Genomic DNA, 23,588 nt, shown 5'->3' with positions numbered 1-23,588 from the left:
CCAACAGCCTCAAGAGCATTGACGGTGAGAAACCCAGAACCCACAGATTTTTTATCTACCTACCTACCTACGTGGGTGGGTTTTGTTTCGTTTGGTTGGGGGTTTTTTGCCTTTTTTTTTTTTTTTTTTTTTTTTTTTTTTTTTTTTTTTTACACAACAATCAACTCCTTGTCATTGAGAGGCTTTTCTAGATGAGTAACTGCTGCTTCTCCATGATTTCCTTGCATCAACAAGAGGTAAACGGTTATCTAGTTCCAGCAGCCTGACTCTGTCCTCTGCAGTGCTTGGTACACTCTCTACCCAAAGACATCTGCAAACAGTGGAGAAATTTTCTGTTGAAAAAATAATTGTTTTGTTAATTTAACTCCAAAACGGCTACTGTAAAAGATCATACTGTCTCTAAGGGATTTTTTTCCACAGAAAAAGGACAATATATTTAAGAATAGAACCATAAAGCTCAGAAGAAACATCTTTGCATGTGTTTTTGAAAAGAAAAAAAAAAAAAAAAAAAAGACAGATGCCTCCAATTAGAAAAGTCTCTCTCATCTTCTCCTAAGTCAGGCCAGATCTTTGATGCCATAGTCGCAATTATTCTCATGTAATAAATTCCTATGATGTACAAGGCAAGGCTAATTCAAGTTGGTCAAGTGAACACTTTTTATAAGACTATTATATTAATACACCTCCATGAACTACATTCCCTCCCACTGAGGATGTTTAAGAGAAGAAGTAAGAATCAGCACAATAGTAATTAAATACTTTTATTTATTTTTTTTTATTACACAGTATTTCCTTCCCCACAGGTTAATAAAAAAATAACTCATAAGACATTAACTGAAGAGCTACCAAAATACAGTGCTATTGAATCTGTTGCTCCTTTTGGAAGACAGTCTGCTTTACTATTATTCAGAAACATCACCGCTGCCTACAGAATCATGAACCTTTTTTCCCCAACCTAAATACCCATAGTGGATCCAAGGCACACAACATTTTAAACCCAGTACTCAGTACAGAAATATGCCACATCAAAAGGTATAAGAATTATTATTTGAAGAGAAAGTTTATTAACAATAAAGGCAGATTAAGCTATTGCCAGAAGGTGAATTATTCTACTGGTGAAGATCAGAGTTTTGATTTCTTCTGAAAGAAGGTGACCATAGCATTTACAAATTCATCAGACAACCACCTCTCCTTCAGGACTTTACACTCTTTACTGTTGACTGCATGGAGCTTCTCCTTTTCCATACTTCGCAAGAGCTGCTTTGACACTGCCAAAGACTGGAGGAGAAAGGCAAGGAACATTAGGAAGTTATGCTTCCTGAATCTTCACGTGTCAGAAAATATCACAATAAACACATGGGAATTCAAACAGTTGTATTAAAATCGTACTTTTTAGCTTTTAGCCAATCTTTTAGCTGTATGCAATTATTGCGTTTAACTACTAAGACTGCTAATAAGGTGGAGGAGGTTCACGGGAAGCGAAACAGCCGCCCACACCAAGTGCTCATAATCAGAGTAGATGGGCATAAGAAGCGAAACCTGCTCAACTGCCTGCAGTGACAAATGCAACCTACGTTATCAACAGTTGGCACGAGTGTCTCCTCTTGCCCAATGTAACAATCTCATTGTGACTCAAGTAGTTTTACAAAACCTGAACCAGTGAGCAGGATGACCGAATTCAGAAAAAAGTAAAGCTGTGCAGCACCATCTTGAGTGCCCACAGTACATTTAATTAGTGCACACAGTACAATTAATATTGCAGAACCAGTGGTAAGGCTCTTAAACCTTGAACTATTGCCAAAATAAAAATCTAAGGGAAAGCATCCAAGGCACGCACACAGAGACTGCAAGTGGATTAATCAGTTTTTAAAGCTTTTCAGACACAGAATCTCAGTGCACAGTGCGCTGTCTTAGATTTAGCCAGGGTAGAAGAGAAGTAACTGTCTCACAGTAGCAGAGGGACAGGGACAGATCTGTACTTGAAGGAAAATATATGAAGCCATGTTATTTCAATTAAGGATGAAGTGAAACCAAGAAAGAGGATAGGTTGGGCAGGAGAACTGGGAATGTTACAGGCTTACGAGGAGGAGAAAGATTTCAAATACTGACATTTTTTGGGAGGCTTGCATAAGCTTCTAATCTTGCCCAAACTTCCTTCTGAAAAGTCCTGTCGGGGAAGACTTCAGTCACAAGTCCCTGGACACAGGCATCTGCTGCAGTCAGCTTTTTATTGAAAAGCAAAAACTCATTTGCCTATATAAAGAAAAGTAGAAAGTGTGATTCAACAAGATGCAAGATTTGAGTAATCTGACAGGAAAAGTACAAGCTTCCAACTCACATTTATTTTACTCTTTTGCTCATTAATGTCTGCCCTCAGAAAGGAGCACAGAATCGCAGAATAGGTGAGGTTGTAAGGGACCTCCAGACACTGTCTAGTTGAAACCCCCTGCTCAACAGGGTCAGCTGGACCAGGCTGCCCAAGACTCTGTCCTGTTGGGTTTTGAGTCTCTCCACGATGAAGACACTTGTCCAAGGATGAAGACTTCACGGCATCTCTGCACAACTTTTTCCTGTGTTTCACCACCCCCACTATAATTTTTTTTTTTTTTTTTTTTTTTTTTTTACACATTCAGCAGGAATATCTGGCGTTTCAATTTGTACTCCTTTCCTCTTGTCCTGTCACCCAGCACCGCTGACAAGAATCTGTCTCCATCTTCTTTACACGCTCCCATCACGTTTTATAAACATTGGCAAGACTCCCCAAGCCTCCTCTGCTCCAGAAAAAACAGCCCCACACTCTCTCAGCCTCTTCTTGTACATAATATGCTTCAGTGCCTTAATCATCTTTGTGGCTCCTTGCTGGGCCTTCCCTAGTATGTCCATGTGTCTCTTGTAGCTGGAGCACAGACCCAAAGACAGCACCCACTGGTCTCACCAGTGTCGAGCAGGGGGGAAGAATCACCTCCCTCAACCTGCTGGCCATGCTCCATCTAATGCCACCCAAGGACATCATTGGTGATCTTTGCTGTCAGGGTGCGTTGCTGGCTCACGGGCAGCTTGTTGCCCACTAGGACACACAGGTCTTTCTCTGCAAAGCTGATTTCCAGCCAGTAAGCCCCCAGCATACACTGGTCTGTGGGATTACTTCTTCTCAAGTGCAGGACCTTGGCTTTTCCTTTGCTGAAGTCTATGAGATTCTCCAGCCTGTCCAGGTCCCTTTGAATGGCAACCCATCTGGTGTATCAACCATTCCTCTCAGTTTTGTATCATCTGCTGAGGGTACTCAGTCCCATCATCTGGGCCATGATGAAGAGGTTAAATAAGTATTAGACCCAGTATCAATCCCTGGGCTATAACACTAGTGACTGGCCTCCAGCTCCTATTGTTCACCATGAGTCTACATGTCTTTTTGAACAGAGCTCCAAGGTTGCCACCTGGAATTACCTCATCATAAATGTGTTTGTTAACTTCCTCCAGTGACTTCAAGATTTCTAGAACATGCACTGGTAGGCTACATCTCACCGAACAGACTATCCTTCATACTTGGATGTTTATGAAGCATTTGCTCTACTCCTTACAGATTTAAAACCTGCTCACAAAAATACAATATAATAATGCAGGCAAGAATATCATAAGTATTTGAAACTCTCTAGATTTTTTCTGTGGGATAATCAAAAGAAGCAAAAGGGAAGTTATGCCATTCTGAGAAAAGAAAATTTAGATTCTGCTGTCTCTCCCTTTCTCTTTTTTCTTTTAATTTACTATTATTTAGGCTCCTTACTTCCAGAGTAGACAGAGAAAATAATAGTACAGACAGAAGACCAATATATATTAGAACAAAACAGATAATGCAAGAAGTCTGGCTGTAAATACATAAATTAATTGCTTCATGTTCACAACTGGAGGAATGCTTGACTACAGGTTTCCCAGAGGGTTGGCAGAAGCCCTGCAACACTTGCTCCCTTGCCTGATAAAGGCAGCCTACCAACCCATCTCTTACAAGTGCTTTTTTTTTTTAAAAAAAAAAACCCACCTCTTCTTTACATCATTCTCTCTCATTTCTGGAAGATACAACCTTTCACCATATAGAAATTGTCTTAAGAATGTGGAGGAAGCCATGAGAAAGAAAAACCTTCATCAGCATCACAGTATGGCTTTAGAAGTGGTCACTACTCTGTTAAGGTGCCTGTGCTAACAGTGTCATTACATTTCTTGATCTTTGGTTCAAAAGATGCAAAGAGGAGCTTGCTTTGAGGACTCTCACTGGGACTCCATTTGCTCTTATCAACACACAAAGGTCAAATGATCTCACACACAGTGCAGACATTCTTACCTTGGCTAAGCCCATGATTTTTGGAAACAGGTAAGAGGAACATCCTTCCGGGCTCTGTCCAAGTTGACTAAATGGGCAGTGAAATGTAGCCTAGGAAAAAAAAAAAAAAAAAAAAAAGAAAGAAAAAAGAAAAAAAAAAAAAGAACAAACCAAATCAAACTTCACAACAGAGCACAGGACTAAAGTACTAGGATTTAGTTTTCATTTTAAAGTTTCTACTGTGACAGAGTTCACCAGAAATACAACTGAACTGTTACCATAATAGGCTTTAAACACCATCCAATGACACCACTTCATCCTTTCAACACACCCAAGAGCTGACTTTGTCTGTATAATTCAATTCCCTTATCATAACAATCCCATTGAGGAAGTTCCCTTATTTTAATACAGTGCTCAGAGAAACTTTTGTGTGTGCATACAGAGAGGATGTTCATACATACCTGCCCTAATAGTTACGAAATACATAGCCCAAATAACTTACGAGGCAAAGAGCATTTTGCTTTCTGAAGGCATACTAAGTTTATTCTGCTCCTGAAAAATTCAAGTAGCTGAATCTTCTTCCCTCAAATTTTATGCAAATTTAAAAAGAACCTGTGGCAGAAATGCATCATGGGATCACACAAAACAATACCCTAATTGCAAGTATAGAATCGAACTACAGAATTTTATGTTTTGACATCTCACACCAACTTTAAGCAAGGAAGACAAAATGCTTGCCTTTATTTCCATTTAAAAATATGAACTGATACACAAAATTGCCAATGCAGCTTTCACTTTAATAGAAGGTGATCCTCTCTCACTGTACTACAGATGGCCATACAGTAAGAAACATCAACAGACTTCCTAGCAAGAAAGTGCCATTTATATCATTTAAGAAAAGATTAGACAACATCTGCCAGGATACAGGATAGTATTGGTCATGGTTACGTAAGGGGAGATTAACTATACCGGGGTACAAACTAGTGCCCCATGAACTGGAGCAAAATCCAGTGCAGAAGGCAATGTCAACTGACTGCCCAAAACACTGAGCTGTTGTCAGACTGGGCTGTGCAGCGTCCTGCCAACGTGGCTGGTAATGATCTGCTCTGGGAATACCTGGCTGAGAATAAAACCAGAGCCCGGACACGGCAAAGCTGGCCACTCCTGGAGTAGGTACTCAAGGCTTAAGGCACTCCAACCAAACTACTGGAGAATGTGAAATTAAGTAGTAATTTGGATGAGAATGAGCTTACTGCATGGGAATTCACAATTCTGGAAAGGGAATAACAGAGAACAATCACTTCTGAGAAGGCTTCTATAAATGTGAAGTTAATAGGAAAGTTCTCATGAAGGCTAATCCAAGTGAAAAGCTAAGTTAGACCCTACAGAAATCCTCAAAGAACTGCTACCAAGGGCACAAGCTAAAGCTGTCCCAGTACAGGTAGGAAGGTACTAACAGATTGTCTCAGCTAAGTCATGAGCTTGTCACTGACTTTAAATACAAGTACACAGTGAAAACTACGTCAGACAACTAAGTATAAAACTAATGTAAACACGCAGAGATGAAAAAAAATAGAAATACAAGGCAAAAATAAGACGCATTTACCAATGATTATGTTTACGACTGGTAAATGGAAGTTGAAGTATGAATCTCAAACCATTCCAGAAAGAATGATAATATTAACAGAACCAAACGTAATGTTTATTTGGATTAAACTTCAACTAAATCTATATTAACTTACGGCTGTAAGGAGATATTACGCTAAGGGGGAAGAGATTAGAATTCAAAATAATCTTAATAAAATAGAGAGGTATGAGTAAGAAGACTTTAATACAGACGAGTTAAAGTTTGGCAGGAATAACCTTGTATACAGTATACAATACACAACAGGAACAACTGTTTAACTGGCATCTCTACAGTAAGGCATCCAGGTGCTATAGCAGATCACAATATGTAAATCAAAAACACTGTGTGATGTCGAAACAGAAATACAGCCTGCAGAATGTGGAGAAGTTCTGCTCTATTTTGCATCAGTAAGACATGAGCTGGAGTGATGTGTCCAGTTTGTACCACCTTGCTCAAAGAGACACAGAACAACTGGAAGGAGTCCAAAGGAACGTGACCGCAGGCCACACGAGGCAAAACTGAATGAATTGCAGCTGTTTAGCTCACAAAAATGAAGGATTGAGAGAGTGGATGTAAATCTAAGATATATCTAACAGTACACTGATAGCTAAGCATACTGATGGCTACTGTAAGGGAGGATGAAAACAGTTGGTTCTTTAAATTCAGGAACAAGAAACAATAGGTTCACCCTACAGCAAAAGTGATCAGATGGCAGGGGAGGAAGAGGGAGAACCCAACAATTTCCTGACGCAAGAAGAGATCTGGGGACTGGAATAGACTGAATAAATCATGCACATTACACAAGCCTATGTCAGGAGTGACACGGTCCTAGTTGATCCTGTAGCAAGGCAAGCAGGAGTTGGTCCCTTGCAGTTCAATTTTCCTAAGTCTCACAGTGACAAACCCAATCCAGCAGGGACTTTGAGGAAAAGTCTGACGCAGTGCTGCAGCAGGAATCAAAGCACCACCCATCACAGGCACTTCTGCAAGCAAAAGCTTGCCTAATATTAAGACCTTCAGTTAAGTTCTGTATCCGTTTAACAACTTTATACAAATGAACGGCACAGAACATAAAAATTAAGTCATATAATGGGATTCTGCGCTATGCCTTAATATTGCTTTTGGTTACGTGTTTGGCAAGTTGCCTTAAAAGGAATCTTAAGTTGAATAAACCAAAGCTTTTCCAAAGTTATCTTGGAATACGGATTAGATAAAAATGCTAGTTACTACACTTCCACTCCGTAATAGTGTTTTGCTCCCCCTCTCACACCTGAAAGGGGCCTTAGAACCATCATTTCACATCAGCTACTCTTTACCCACTGATACAGTAAAGAGTTTCTCAGCTGGAGTCAGTAACTTGATAACCATAATTACAGGAGGGAATTCCATGCACATTAACCACTGGCTGATGCACTCCTGTGCTGGTAATTGAGATAAGTGTTCCTTGACGTGATATAAAAAGCCTTTACACTTGTGCGTTCTTTCCTGTCAGATTACTCCAAACCAAATAATATTTGCCACAGAAAAGCTTGAAGGCTACCTTGGGATCAGCTATGTAATGTACTTACCCTGTCAGAAGCATAGACAATGTCACACAATCCAAGGAGTGTTACGCAGATTCCAATAGCTGGGCCGTTCACCACTGCAATCAGTGGTTTAGGAAAGTCAATAAAATGACTCACAAACTCTCTAGAGAAAAGGAAACCAGAATGTAAGAGATACATCCTAGTCTTCTTCAGCAAATATAAACAACTTTCAAAACATGTGATTAGATACTGCATAAGAAAACCCATGAGCTAGATTCTATGTAGCTTATGTTTTTGTCCCTTTCTCAAATGAATTCTGACAAAGAAAATAAGAATTATTTGGAATGCCTGTATTTCCTTACCAATGACAGCACAGCTTCCCTGGTTCCTGCAAACAGGTTATGAAAGTGCTGTCTTCTTCAGCTACAGTTACTGTATATGGCTCATTAGCAAGAACAGTCTCTTGCCCTGTCGGTCTGCCTGCCTGTGTACCCATCCCAACTCCACCCATGGGATGATATCCATTCCCTTCACAGATTCTGTTCTGCAGCAAAGCCCCAGCAGGCACCAACATTGTGATGCGACCACAAAACAAAATTCCCTTGTGTCATTCTGCCTGGATTTGAGAAACAGTGTTTTGTTTCATGTGACAGCTACCTCTCCATCCAAGAAGTGCAAAATACATTCTCACAATATAATATTTTCTAAATGTGAAGGGTGTTGTAAAAACTCCACTTTGCGGCATCTCTGTGCATCAGTTGCAATGAAGCACTGTCCCTGTGTAATAGCAACAGCACAGCAAATACAGTCTCCTCACATGAGCAAGACAAAAGACCATAAAGTACACGAGGCTATCCTTTGTGTTGAACACCCTAAAAAAACCCACTGCAGGCTGGAACGCTTGCCAGATGCCACTAAATAAACACTTTGCAACAGATTCGGACTGCATGATTATCACTTTGTAGAGGCAACTGTGATCCACAGACAGCTTGCCTAAGGAAAAGCTGCAAAACTGAGCACTTGCAGTTCATCTTTAACACACAAATCAAAAACATTGTTTGCTTTTCTGTGTATTTTAGGTTTTCCATCAATTGCAAGTGCTTGAGGAAGCAATCCAACTTGCAAGCATCTCTTAGATGTAATCATCACATCCAAAGTAAAAGAGAAGACAAAATCTGCTTAAATAGGGAAGAAAAAAACATGTTGTTTGTCCCCCAAAAAAACATTTCAGCCCTTATGACACACCAGATCTCCTTGGCCTCAGGAAAAAAAAGTTAGTTTAACAGGTAGATTCGGACTTAAAGATGGAACCAAGATCTCAGAATTCCTGGGCAATTTTGAACAAGTTCCTTACACCTCGTCTCTATTCAAAGTCTGACAGTGAAGGTATTCTGGCATGTCCTGCTAGTGTAGACACTGTTGGATATCAAAAAACCCACAAATTTTTCATTGCAGCTTACCAACTATACAGTCAAAAACTTTTTCTTTTTCATTATATCTGCATGTACTTTGAGGACTAACAAATAAAACCAAGTCTTTAGTATAACTGTACACAAAAAGATTTATAATATTCATCTCACTTCCTCATTTATTTCACACAATCAATACTACTTCTCCCACATGATCTTTGTGTTTATGCACATGGTGAGCCCTTGGACACAGTCACCTCCATGGACATATCATAGCATAACTGGGTCCCTGCCGTCATGTTTTCTAACAATGCCTGCGAATTATATTTTACCCATTACAGCAACTTATGCATATATGAAACCAAGATGCTCTACTTGAGTAATACTGCTCCATCTTCTGCCATCTTCTCCATTTCAGCGGGTTTGACACCAGCAAAATTACTCAGATCATTTCCACTACTATAGTAGTCTCCGTTTCCTGCAGAGAACACATATGAATAAATGCACCAATGGTTCCTGACATTTACGAAATAATTTCATTTTAAGTGTCCAACAGTATTAATTAATCAGAGGGATTGTCTCAAAGTATACACATTACCTTAAAGGACATATATGGTTTAAAAATAAGTTTTGACTGACACTTCACTGAAAAACAATGAGTAAAAAGCCAAAGATTATTAGCCTTGAAAGATCTGAGGGAAAAAAGATTCTTTTTTCTGTAACAGTGCCAGATAGAAAAATATTTATTTTATTTCTTTTCCTGCATACTTGCTCAGTTTTTTTTCTGTCAATTCACAATCGTTCACACAGCAAAATATAATAATTTTTTTTTTTAACAGGAACATGGAAATTTAAGTTTATGCATCTCCCTTCATCCCTCTTCAAGCTGATGAAGGAATCAAAAGTAGACAGAATATCCTATTTAATATGTGGTAGAAGTTTCATGCTTTTTTATGAGCAATCAAGGAAAAGGCTTCACATTCTAAGGATAAGGCTGAAAGCACTGCATTGAAATCAGTGTACTGAAAGGTGTATCCTTTAACAAGAAGCAGATAACCTGTCAGTAAATGTGTAAGTCAGTTTGAGGCACTATCAAAAAAGCAAAGAGTATTTAGAAGCCAGAGTGCATGATTTCACAGAATCACAGCATGTTAGGGATTGGAAGGGAACTCAAAAGATCATCTAGTCCAATCCCCCTGCCGGAGCAGGAACACCCAGATGAGGTTACACAGGAAGGTGTCCAGGTGGGTTTTGAATGTCTCCAGAGAAGGAGACTCCGCAGCCTCCCTGGGCAGCCTGTTCCAGTGTTCTGTCGCACTCACTGAGAGGAAGTTTCTTCTCATATTTACGTGGAACCTCCTGTGTTCCAGTTTGTACCCATTGCCCCTTGTCTATCATTGGTTGTCACCAAGAAGAGCCTGGCTCCATCCTCGTGACACTCACTCTTTACATATTTATAAACATTAATGAGGTTGCCTCTCAGTCTCCTCTTCTCCAAGCTAAAGAGACCCAGATTCCTCAGCCTTTCCTCAATTTAATTGTCTAAGTCATCCTGTGTTCCATGAGGACATTGACAGAATGCAACCTTTCACTGGTGAGCACATCTGTTACTCTATGCTGCAGTGCTCCTCCTAACTACATGAAATGGAACAGAATGGTGTGTGCAGGGGTATTTGCTATTTACTTTTAGCTTTACATGTGTTAGACATTCCAGTTGTATGAACTACCCTTCTCATTTTGTAAGGGTTGTTGTGGCCAGTCATTGCTACTGAGAGGAAATTCAGCATCCTGGGAATACAAGGTGTTGGTAAAGGAGACAGTGGAGAAGAATATGTGTGCAATTACCTCAGAGGTAATAAGTAAATGGGCTTAAGCCCAAATTCACTTTGTGTCCACACTACTTAGCTGCCAGCCAAAGCTCGCACTTTGGCTAATTTCCTAAAAAGCACATCTATCTGCAACAAGGACAGGCCAGGCAAGCAGTGCCTGCTGTCAACTGCTCTGTCCTTCCCACCTGCCCTTGCTGCTCTGTCGTTCAGTCAGCATCAGAGACAGACCAAAGGGTCCTCTCGAGAATCCCAATGACACGTCCCCAGAGCAGCCAGACTTCACAGGCAGCATGAGTCTGGGCTGCCCTTCTACACTGTCGCTACAGGCATCCAGCTGTGCACATCTGGTGAGTGGGATGTACACAGCTGGGCCAAGTGGCAGTTTGTTTGGCCAATCCTTTCCTACAGCAGCCACAGAAAAAAAAGTCAATGTAAAGCATCAGTTTTTTCCTCTGATCATAGGTAAATATGCAGTGTAAACTTTCTACGGGCCATGCCAATGCAAGGTTTCGGGGGCTTGTTTTTAGTATGTTCCAATGTATCATAGAGGTAGAGAAAACTGACTGAACCCACACCAACGAACCTCAGTAGTGAAGATGCTGTGGAGCAGATATCAGCTACTCAAAAGTACTCAAAAGCCCTTACAAGTATTTCACGTCTATCTTTTCATCTCAGAAAAATGTTCTGATTTAACAGCAAGCTTGGTAGAGAATTTGAGGCACCACCTTGAAAGAATTTTGCCAAAACACATCGGAAAATTTTTAGTCTGTACTAGAGGAAATAATTTCCTCACTTACACAATTCTGTCTTAGTCTAGATACAGGTAGATAATTCATGTCAGTACTATACTTTGGCATAATATAAAACAAATCTAAGAGAAGCAATATGAAGCGTGGTACCAGTAATAACTGCAATGGTAGAATCATTTTTTCCAGCTTCTTCAAGCGCTTTCATAATTTCTCTGTACATCTGCATAATAGGAAAATCAACAAAGTACAAATGTGATGCTGCAAAAGATCAGAAAAAGGAGATTCACACTGACAACAAGGAACGTGAGAGACATTAACTATGGTCCTTTTAAGTAAGAAAAAAATTTGCATCCACAGAAAGTTAAGTATTACATTTCTGATCATAAAGACACATGCTTGCGCTACTCAAAACTTCCAATGGAAACCTAAGGGACAAATTAATGTCCTTTGGAAAACAGACATTAACTGGAAAACTCTAGTTTTAAAACCTGCAAAGCAGTTAAAGTGGACAATATAATATATTAAAGAATCAGCAGCAGTGGGGTGAAGTCCCCGTTCCGGTATCTTTGCAGTTGTAAAACAGCATGATCACATTTCCAACCAGATGGACTTCCTTATGAAGACAGCTGTGGGATCTGGAAGACTATCTAGACATCTACACAACAGTGCTGAGTCAAAGTAGGCAGCACACGTGCTTTGTTATACATAAGGCTACAGTCAAATCTTGTATCCGCAAAGTAGGCTGCTCTTCCTGTAGCTTGCCACTTTAGTGCAGACCATAATCCTACAAGAAGTTTGGGGGAAAAAAAAGACATGGAAAAGACCAATCTGTAAAACTTTAGCTGAATGGTTTCACTTTGTACTGGCTTTTTATTCCTTAGGTTGTCATTGGAGTCAAGATACTAAGCCCTCATAAAATTCAGACCACCACACTTCAGTCAGTTCTGCTAAACCTGTAGTAATGATTCTTTAAAAACTTAAGTAGCTTACCCCAGAAGGAAAAAATCATTAAACCTCTCAAGTTAATTTCTTTACCTTATGGTTGATGGCATTTTTCCTATCAGGTCGGTTCAACATGATCTTTGTGATATTGTTTTTGGTGGTAACTATTATTGTTTCATAGCCACCAAGTCTGTTCTCTTCCGGAGAAGCATCCTTGTGCTGGCCAGCAGATTCTACAGAGATCAGACTTGAGACAAGTTCAGTATATTTCTGTCTGGCATCATCCTGTAATGAAAGAAAAAAAAAATTACACAAGATTACGAAAGGCTGAAATGGAAATCAGTTAGTTATGCTACTCATAAAATTGGTACCTGAGGGGGGAAGAAAAAGGGCAGACTGTGCTTCAAGACAAAAGTCTTAATTAGAAAGCATTCTAACTAGGATGAGAAGAGGAACATGCTGTATTTAAACACTGTACATCATGCTTAAAGTCATCTGGAAAGCAGCAGCGATAGATCTGCAAAGTGCATAGATGCTGGGATGACATTTACTTTGTTGGAGAAGTGTCCCCATCTACACCCAAGATTACCAGAGAGACCTTTGTCATATACCCAGCATTTACACATTTCTACAGATCCTTTGTTTCTGCTTTCCAGCTGGACATTTCTCAAAAAAACCCCCACCTTTTTATTTTAGAACACATGTTACTGAAAATAAGGGCATTTTAAAATTGCTTGAAGGCACAAACGTGACACGCGAAAGCCTAAAGAATCCTGTTGCCCTATTTCTACAGTGAGTAGTGATTTACAAAAATTGTAAGTTCTGGGTTGTTACAATCTATTTTCTTGAAAGAATAATTTGAACAATTCTATAATTCATAATCTGTGGCACATGAAATTGCCTATTCCCTCTTCATTATAACTTCAGGAGCAGATTATTTTCCTGAAGTGTTTCTTGGCTACTTCTAAAATTTGCAAAGCCATCTCAAAAACAAAAACCCAACATCAACAAAACCAAAACAACCCACCAAAACCCAACAAAAAACTCAAAACAAAAAAACCCAACACAAACACCAAAACACACCCCAAAACTCCAAAGCAGCACATGAATAGGTTATGTTCATGAAATTATGCAAGCATGTTTTCTTTTAAAAAGAACAAAAAAAAAAGCAAAACCACCTCTTTATTACATAATATCTTTGACTGACCTCAGAAACTACTCCTGAACAGCAGGCCTAATCCAGCAGTGACACAGTCAGTTTGTAAAGCTTATGATTTCTTCATTTAATAGTAGCTGAAGAAACTGTGGTAGCTTTATGCCATGTCAGACTTACTACAGTCTGTGTGAAAAAAGAACGCTTATGTATGTTTGCATCTATAGTCTTCCTGCTCATTTCACTTGAAGTAAAGACTTCTCTAAAGGTTATGAAAGGTATTAAAGATGTCAAGATATACTGAAAAAGAAAGAAGAGAGGCTCTCAACACACCACGTTTTTCTAGTCTTTTAGTCAGTGGCGTGAGACCAACTTCTTAAACTGACAAAGTTATCAATATGCTGGATTCACAAATTTGCTTTGTTGTAAGAGCTGAGAAGCTCAACTCATCTTCCTTAAAGGGAAGAACAGAATAGAACATCGTGTGAAAAACATTATTTTTATTGAAAGTCAACACATATGTTAGATACCTTATACTGGTCCAAGCTGGTAGTAATAACGTAGAACTAGGCTTACATAGTAAAAAAAAAACCCACAAACCTCCAAACATTGAAGCAATGAAATGAGTGTAGAATACAGTGCAAAACATTTTGGTGTCTGAAGCAGAGTCACTTAACTAGCATACAATAGGTTTAGACATCATTCACTTACAGACCAGGCATTTCAAGGTACAGTAATCTACAAAGTATTTAAGTGCAATTATAGGTATTGTCACCTGAGACAAATTGCCAAGAGAATTCCATGCATCCCACTTGGCTTTCTTGACAAAGTCCAGCATACCTGGTTTTGGAGAATTGCAGGGACCTTCAGTAGCCTAAAAAGAAAGTGGAATAAGCCTTTGTTTAATGTTATGCCTTGGTGGAAACGAGGATGACTGTTAGGAATATTTATCTGATCAGGATACAGAATTCAAGTCTTGAGAAAGGAGGACTAGCTAGTGGTTGGGCAATATTCAGACAGTTCACATACCATGAAGTTTTCAATGTCTGTTTTTCCAAATATCTGGTACTGGGCTTTCAGAAGCACCTAACCAATGAAAGACACTAGTTTCCAAAACGCCCATGCATGCTAAGTACCGCTATCTCAAAAATTGTGGAAGTTTTATACTTCGAAAAGACTTGTAAGCTGTGTGAACAAATAAACATTGCGTAGGATCTGTTAAGCTGGATCTTACTGCCAGGCTGGTCCTACTATGAGCAAGGGCGTTGGACCAGTTGAACCGCAAGAGTCTGAGCGATCCTGAAGATTTCTGTGATCAGTTTTCCTCAAGTACACTACTGGACAGAAATAGTTCAAGTGGGAGAATAAAGAATACATTTATGAGCTCATTATTATTAATTAGTAAAACCACCTGGAACAGGTAGCTGTGTGAGTTTTATTTAAAGGAGCAATTGATTGCCTTCTTCAATATAACAAGCCACAGCCTGTACTGACCCAGCAGCCAATCTTGATCCACAAATACTTCCCCAAATACCAGCATAAACCCCACGACAGACTTGCAGCTATTTCTACAAAGGTGTCCTTCCATGCTGTAGTGAAGAATAACCTTCACTCAAAGTGTGGAGGGAGAGTTCCTTGAATTAAAAAGACTACAGTGACCATGCAAAAAAACCAAACCAAACCAAAACCAAACCAAACAAAAAACCACACAAAAGCCACACAACCACAAACAAACTCCCCTCCCCGCAAAAAACCCAAAATACACAAAAAAACCCAAACCAAAACAAAAAAATAACAGGAAAAAACCATACAGAAATCAACCTTCAAATGTCAACACCACTATATTATACGTCCAGCTGACTGACTACAGGTACAGATACAACAAATTTAAGAGGAAGCATGTGGCATACTCTTTTTTTTCCTAGGCATAAGCCATTTTCCAGAGCTGCATCGACATACGCTATATTATACAGAAGGCATCACGCAATTGATGTGAATTGGCTCTATTTCTTAGAATAAAGTTTTCTCTTCAAAATATGATTTAAGATGAAACAGGTTTGGCTTCCTTCAGAATTCAGGCAGAGTTTGAAGGGCTGGCATTTCAAGAACGGAATTTGAGTATTTGAAATGAAGAGCTTGTTAAGACACGATACATTTTAAGTAAATACTTCACAGGTCCATCCCCTCAGATCATAAATGCCCCTTATGAAACAAAATAAGTCAAGCTTACCTGTTTAAACAAAGCGTAGAGCTTCAACTTAGTTTCATTCCCAGGATCCTTTTTCAAAAGCTTCAGTTGCTCTTGAGCCTTTTCAAAGTCTTTCTGGCTGACTTGCATGGTGGCTGCAGTCATGTGCAGGTGAATTGCTGGAATGCAAACAGCTTGCACTCGCCTGTTAGGAAGTGGAGAAAAAAAGTCCCATTGCTTGGTTTTTGTGTAAGACTAGAGGAGAAACAAATATGCTGCATTCTAAAGACATTAAATATTTGTACCTGCACTGATTAAAATAACAACAACAAAATGCAAGATACCAAAAATTACAAGAAAGGTGCTTTAGAAGTTTGCTTTAGCTGCAATGTAATTAACCTTTGGAGAATATGACATTCTCTCTAGTACATAAAGTCCTAGACTTAATGCTGCCAGAGGACAAAGAAACTATGCAGTAATATACCAGATCATCATATGTAGACCACTAAATGGCAGCAGTGGCAAAATAATATTTTGCTGCTTCTGGAATAAATCAGAGCCCTACAGGTCCTGTCCATAACAAATAAGAAACACAGAACATTTTTATTAATGGTTTAAATCTCTGTATGCGACTTTAACAGCTTTGTATGTCTACAAATTAAAATGAGTATGCAGCCTATTTTTTGCGATCTTTCCAAGTTTATTGTGCTTCTATCTAGAAACACTTCAATCTGAAAGCCTTGTTCTCCAATCAGGGCAACATAAGTGAAGGTTAATTTCAAAATGTACTTTGGAAATGGACTGGCTGTAAAATAGCCTGTAGACACTTGAAAAAAAGAGATGGCCAAAATATTCTGGATGGAGAAGTCCCCAGAAAAATAGGCAATTCCATTAAAAAAAACCCCCAACCAACCAAAAAAAACCCCAACCAACCCAACAAACAAACCCAAACTCCACTCCAAAGGACCAAACCCAACCCTATCATGCTTTGTAAAAGCAGATTTACTTCAACAGAGTTTGGAATCAAAAGCCAAGAAGTCTAATAATTTTGAGTTGTTTCAATAGGGCAAAAGCACATTGTGTCAGCTTTCTTTGGTTAAATTGCAATATACGTTAAATATTTACTATTTTTAAAATGTTAGCAGTTTATATATCAATGTTTCTTCTCTATTTTAGTAAAAAGAAAAAAGCAAAGCCCCCAACTTTCCCCATTCTAACTTAGACACAGCTGTCATGTTAGAACATTGTATATGATAGATTTCATAATCACACTTGAAAAATTAATGTTTGTCTTAAGTGCTGCCTGATAGAATGTCTAACTGTTAATTTAATCTGTTAACATTTCAGTTACAGAATCATCATTTAAAAATCATGCCTAACATGAAAATTCTGCCTTTTTATAAACACCTAATGAGAATTTTAGGGAAACTCTACTGCCTACTTTGAAAACATCCTCATTGCTCTTATTTCTTAAATAAGATTGATTTTCTGCTGCAAGCCTAAAAGTTTCAGGCAAGAAGTGTGAAGAATGTCAACTGTATCCAATTAATTTTATTATTCTTTCATTTCATGCAGATAGAAGGTGTTAGTTGTCTTGTAAAAATGTTTGTAAGTTCTACTGGGTTTATGTTCTATTACAGCCCTTCTGTATTAATAAAATCTAAGCTCCTGGTATTTTGGGGCTACTGAGTTTGAATGACAGAAAGCAAAATAATATTTTCTGTTACAAAAAGAATTTTTCTCCAAAAGAAAGAATTCCAGAATCTGCTTCAAAATCTTACACTAGTAAACAGAAATCTATCCAAACAATACAAAATAGAATAGGCCACCAAAAAAGGCTGCAGGAACAGAAAATTTTCTTTCTTCAATTGATCAGCTGTAGGCCTTTGCTAACATAGCAGTACATCCAGACACATGTGGGTTAACCATCTGCCAGTTTAACTAACATATTGTGTCAGAGTTTAACAAGTTTATCCCTTAAACCAACTGGGAGGCTATTCGCCCAATTTGTAAACTTCACCTCCAGCATCAGTAAAAGTCCTTTGACAGGAAAAAGCGTACCTAAATGGATAAAAGTGTACTTAAATGGATATGGATACAAGTTCTTTAGTACTAAATTTCTTTGATTAGTCTGTCCTTGAGGCACAGAACATGATGCACACTTTCAGATCCTATCCCCAAACAGGTTTTTAAAGTCACATTTACAGGAAGAAGAAAATGAGAGTGCAGGAAGACTGGTGGTTTCTTTTGGTTTGGGTTTTTTTTTGCTAACCAGCTTTGGAGCTACTTGAATGCTGCTGTTCCCAAGATGATCTGTGTATCTGGTACAATTTTTTTTTTTTTTGCCAGTCTAAGTAGTGACTATACTGAAGTGGACTCAATGTTTAAAAAGGGAAATTTGGGGTTACAACATGTTTGACAATCTGGATTTCACTCCAGCTTGCTATGGTCAATATTATAAATAGGCTTTAAGGATCTCTTTCGTATATAATGTGATATGGATCATAAATTAATAAGAAGCAAGGATGAGCAGCTGGGGAGAGGGGAATAGCATAGCAGCCAGTCTGACGGGATGTCCGCACCTATATTCATGGTTAAGGGGTTTTCGCATTTAGCAGGTCATAAGTTCTCTTCCTCATTAAGGATGCAAAGTCGACAAGTTAGAAGAGGATAAGAAAACAATTATGTGAATTAAAAACAAACAAACAAACCAACCAACCCACAACTCTCTGGGGAAAAGCAGAATGATCTTTCAGTATGTCCAGAGTCAGAACTACTTCCCTATCCAGTTTTACTTCTTAGCTCCAAAAATGTTTGGGTAAAATACATTATTGACCCACTTCAAATACTCCATCTTTCATTCTTTTCCTCCCTCCCTTCTGCTTTGTAATAGGAGATTGTACAACTTCGCTGTTTATTGAAGTCTAAAGTTTATAAGAAAAGGCCTCATTTCTTTAGTTCTTCCTTACTGCTTGTAGCTCAGCTCTCTGCGGGATATCTATGATTCACTCCTTTCTCTCTGCCTTCTGATCTCAGAGGACATTCCCTATACATTACTGATGATCACTAGTTCCCAACTAGCTGACTGCTACTATTTCTCTACTAAAATAACAAAGGATGAAAACTCAAAGGAAAAATTAAGGTATTTCACAATTTATTCATCTTGAGCGGGACCTCATTCTTCAGAGGGATACAGGACTAGCAGAAGCAGAGCTCCTTGACCCCGAGTAGATCACATCAAGAGTGAGGAGATGTCTCACCACCTGTCAGCACAGCAATAGCACTGCCATCCCTGGGACCACACAGTGACATGACCCCAAAGACCAAGAAGCAGCAGAGGCTGCTGCAGCCCAATATGGGGAGGATTTACTCCCTCCATCTGCTGCTCCCTTGTTGTGACATTGAATCCTTCTTAACTCCCTCAATGAGCCAATCCATGCCTCATTTTAGCAGCCTCACTGAAACCGCACAGGGCAGGCTCAGAGCCTGGAACCTGACCTACAAACTACCAGTGTCAAACCTGCACTTGTTTCAATCCAAGCAGAAAAAGAAGCCTAAGAAAGGCAATCAACCCCCCTCTGCATTCTCCCTTCTCACCTACTCCCTGCAACGAAGCTAAATGATTTCCTTTGCAAAGCTTCCTCCCTTTATTGTCCCTGCACCTTGCAGGCAATTCGCTGCCACTGTCCCACTGCTACAAATTACATTTGTTGTACTGGCACTCCTGGAAGACTCATGCGGGCCCAGCAACCTCCCCCAGCTGGGTAAGAAAAGCAGCTCCCATCAGAGAGAGAGAAGCAAGAGGAGGCACGGCTTGGCAGAGCAGCCACAAAGTCGACAACAAATGCCTGTGCACTCCTGCAAGATCTTTCACTGGGTACTTCACAAGCTGTATACGCTCTGAAAAAAAGAAATAAAACCTGGGCATCACTACCTGAAACATCCAGGCTGATGATTCCCTTGCCTTGGACATCTCTCTGTTCTTATTCAATCATTCTAGATACAATATCTTGCAAGCCCATCCTATGCATTCTACCTGTTCACATAAATGTCTCTTTTCCTGATAAGCACTCGAACATAAGGCTTTTATTAATAATTATTAATAATTAAGATTTTAAAAGTCCATTACACTGAAACTAGTTTCTCACTGTTCAGCAAAGACTGCAAAGCCCGTTAAAGACAGGGCCCCTCATTACGGCGTAGTTGTCACTTGCATCAGGACTTTTATAGAGTTAAAAATGCCAACTTTTTGTAAAAGGCTGGCTGCTCACTTTCTAAGTTTTAAAGCAACTTAGCAGGTTCCTCAATAAGACAAACAGAAGCCAAAAGATCTCCTTGCACATGAAACATCAGACATGCTCAGCAAAAGAAAGGGATGGATATACCTGATCTCCATCTTCCATTTACTTAATAAAGGTTTTCTTTTAAACACTAGTAGGTCCTGGGGGAGTAAAGCACAGACAAAAGCAGTTAAAAATCCTATTAGGATTAAAAGCAGCGGGTGGTGCTAGAAACACACGGGTTTAAAACTCCTGATAGAATTGAAAACATTCATTTCATATTATTGCAACTAGTCTTAGAGAGACAAGGAAGAAAAAAAGAATAGGAAATTTTATCAAACAGAAATCAGCAGTACATTAAACCGCCACCTGGATGAATCCTGGAATGTACGCTTAATAGAAGATGTGGGTATCTTTTGTACATTATGTGTAGTACTTCGGATAACGCATATGACATCTCTTCTTTGCCATGATTACTATCTCAAGGTGCTGTGATCTTTTATGCTGCTCTTTCCACACATTCCTCATGCAGAACAGTGAGCAGCACAGTAACCAGCCCTTGCCACTTCACACAGACCTGGGTATTGCAGCATCATAAACTGGCAATATTTCTGCTCATGTTCTTTCCACCTGAAGAGAAAATGAAATAAAACTCTGTTCTGCTGCTGCTACTGTAGAAAGAATTGTATGGTTGTGTTGGGTTTTTTTAGTTAGGATACAAAGCAATCAGTTCCCACAAACTTCAAGCCAGCGTTTGGTTATAACCTGAAACAAGCCTCTCCAGAGTCCTTGCCAAGAGGAGACAGCACACGATGCCCAGCCCATCACAGTTTCTGAGGCACCAGCCAGAGCCTCAACTGTTGTACAAGGTTCAGGAGGCCAAAACTTATCCCAAGTGCTTCACCTGGTCTGCTCCAGAACTGGCAACTACTGCTTTGGGAGGCTGCTCCAAAATCAAGTAGGGGAGAACCAAATGAGACCTCCTCACTCCCCTGTCCTCCTACTGTTGGAACTCACACAGCAAGAGTGGAGGAACCACGAGCCCTCCCCGCTGGGGTGCCCGGGGTAGTCCTTGCCTGCTGGCACCTGGCCATGGAGTATTCCTGCTCCGAGCACAATCTCAGGCTTCGGTCCCCTCTTTCAGTAGCGCTTCTCCCATTTTGATCCTCCCTCATAATTATCCTGATTTTCCTCCATGCAGGAGAAAGAAAGGGATCTGGAGGAGGAATAGCAACCTTTGATCATTAGTTGAGCTACATCAAGGGACGCAGGAGCAGAGCAGGTGGAAAAAGGTTGCCACTCTTGGCAACTGCAGCAACTGTTAGGAAATAAGGCATGTGAGGGGAACAGAAACCAGTATTTAAACTCTAATTGATAAGAAAATAAGTGGGCCATCTTGAAAAAGAAATTCAACCAGAGACACCGACTTCTCGTATTTTTTTCCCCCAAGACATCATATCAGATTCTCTAAAAAGATGACCAAAAAAAGGAAAAAGAAAGGTTGATAACTAAATAATGACAATGAGCAAAGCATTAGCAGTACCATTATTCCATAACTAGGAAAATAATACTGCTGTTTTCCATATTCACCTGCAGTATTTCTTGCATGCAATTAATCCAAAGTTTTACTTCACTTTGTTTTGCTGACTGCTACTGTCTATGCTGTTAACATAAAAATTATTAGAAATTTTAATCTGCAGGTTGCCCAAATCACCATCATCACACCACTGGTTATACACTGCTGAACCCACACAGATATTTACCTACAAAACAATGTAACATTAAGGACTCATACTTTTTCACATAGCCCAAGCACTTACACAACAATATAAGAGCTTTCCCTGTACAGCTGAAGGTGGAGAGAGCTTATGTCAAATTTCTGCCATACCTTCAGTCCTCCAGTTTTTCTCTCCATACAAGCTACCTCAGCCTGAGCTGAGAAGAGGCACCTAACAGCACTAAAATGAACTGAGCGGCCTGTGGTATGTCTGGTGTCATTGCTCCTTGCTGTTTGGAGAAAATAGGAGTGGCATGTGGGGGGTGGATGGTTAATTAATACAGAAATTCTGGGCAGAGGTTCTTCTGGCTGTAGAAACAAAGCAACCCTCTCTTTCTTTATGCCATCCTGTTACAGGCTTCTCCCAAAGAACTTCAGATCATTTGACTATACTCCCTATTTCTTGTCATATACTCTTTTCAGGTTGTTTTTTTCTCCCCTGCAGAATTACTTTGTTTTTTATGAGTGTCTATCAAATGAATATGATGTCTGTTACAATATCTTGTCAGACTTATAGGTGGAAAGCCATTCAGACATACTTTCTTACAAATAGAAGTTGTGAAGTAGGCAGTGACAGTGTCATGCTGAAGAAACCTCAGCTTGACAGTTCTTACACTACTAAAGTCAAATGACTTCAGCTGCTAATTTCTAGTCCTGTCCTTTCAAGTTTCTTCTCTTATAGTGGGAAATGTGGAATAACCATATTTGACACACGAACACCTTTCCTTTGCAACTTCTGCTATCCTGAACAAGCTGGCGTCTGCTTCCACAACCATCCCATGTGAAAACTTCCACTCCCCTCATTTGTATGCACCTCATGCAAGATCCTCTGCCTTTAATTAAAACAACTCAGAACATGGGCAGCTGAAATTCAGTCTTCATTCACAAGATGGAGAAGCAGAGACTGCCTCTAACAATTTTTGTCTGTTCATATTTCAGTGACTGATATATTTTCTAATATCTAGCAACTACAAAAGAAGGAAACATGGTTAAATAATTGAGTTGCTCCTTTGAGTTAACCCAAATCCCCACACTTTTCATGACAGCAACTCTTGCACCTTACAATCAACAAGTCAACTAACTTGCAGTAACTACTGCAGGCAAAGCAGTCTGTACTTTCCCCAGATAAGTTCACAGGCTCACTCTGTTGAGTTCTGTGTTGCCATAACCTGTGGACATGCACCACAGCAGTAGGTCAGTAGTAATTCAAGTCAGTAGGTCAGGTTAGCAGTAGGTTAACATCAGCTTAGCAGCCAGAGTCGTCTTATTTCTTCATGCAGCAAAGACTAATGCACAGGTCTGTTTGGGAAAACAACGCAACTCTTCACTGGGCTCCTGCTAAGACCTACTGCAACAAGCACATCACCTCTCAGACCAAAGCCCAGTAGCCTAAGAAAGTCTTAGCAGCACCAATGTTATTCTCTAGTAATCAATGCACTTAGTCCACTTGGGGAAACAGTAAGTTTTGTTAATCATGGTGATAACATGGAGGTGTTGATAACTCGCTAGACAGAACTCCAGTTTTCCTAAAAAACATAAGAAAATAACTATCCCTCCCTGTTGCACCAGCACAATCCCCAGCAGCACCCCATTATACTGTAGCTACTGTGGAATAACGAAAATATTTTGCTCTCAGGTCATAGGAATGTTCTGGTATTTTCAATATATCTAGCTAGCAGAAAAGCTCAGTGCAAATACTCTATAACCAATTCACTTATTGCTGCTTTAATAAACAGAAAAAATGAAAGTCAAATTATTTCCTCCTTTACAGCAGAACATTTCAATAGTTGTTCTAA

At 39.5% G+C, this 23,588-nt stretch overlaps 1 protein-coding gene across 6 annotated transcripts in view; it reads right to left on the bottom strand.

Annotated features, from left to right (window-relative positions):
• Positions 1 to 748: 748 nt before the first annotated feature.
• The window catches only part of ECI2 (enoyl-CoA delta isomerase 2), a 33,846-nt gene continuing 11,006 nt past the window's right edge, over positions 749 to 23,588 (bottom strand). For all 6 annotated transcript variants that reach the window (XM_065628171.1, XM_065628172.1, XM_065628173.1 and 3 more), the window contains 9 exons: positions 15,778 to 15,940; positions 14,323 to 14,421; positions 12,488 to 12,679; positions 11,603 to 11,672; positions 9,250 to 9,352; positions 7,508 to 7,628; positions 4,334 to 4,423; positions 2,110 to 2,253; positions 749 to 1,278 (listed from right to left, as the gene is read on the bottom strand). In XM_065628171.1, the coding sequence (XP_065484243.1) occupies positions 1,123 to 1,278; positions 2,110 to 2,253; positions 4,334 to 4,423; positions 7,508 to 7,628; positions 9,250 to 9,352; positions 11,603 to 11,672; positions 12,488 to 12,679; positions 14,323 to 14,421; positions 15,778 to 15,900 (1,098 nt within the window). In that variant the 5' untranslated portion in view covers positions 15,901 to 15,940 and the 3' untranslated portion in view covers positions 749 to 1,122. The remainder of the gene's footprint in view (positions 1,279 to 2,109; positions 2,254 to 4,333; positions 4,424 to 7,507; positions 7,629 to 9,249; positions 9,353 to 11,602; positions 11,673 to 12,487; positions 12,680 to 14,322; positions 14,422 to 15,777; positions 15,941 to 23,588) is intronic.

The sequence above is a fragment of the Caloenas nicobarica genome, chromosome 2, assembly GCF_036013445.1.
Source record: "Caloenas nicobarica isolate bCalNic1 chromosome 2, bCalNic1.hap1, whole genome shotgun sequence".
NCBI classification, from domain to species: Eukaryota; Metazoa; Chordata; class Aves; order Columbiformes; family Columbidae; genus Caloenas; species Caloenas nicobarica.
This window is presented reverse-complemented; position numbering and strand designations above follow the sequence as displayed.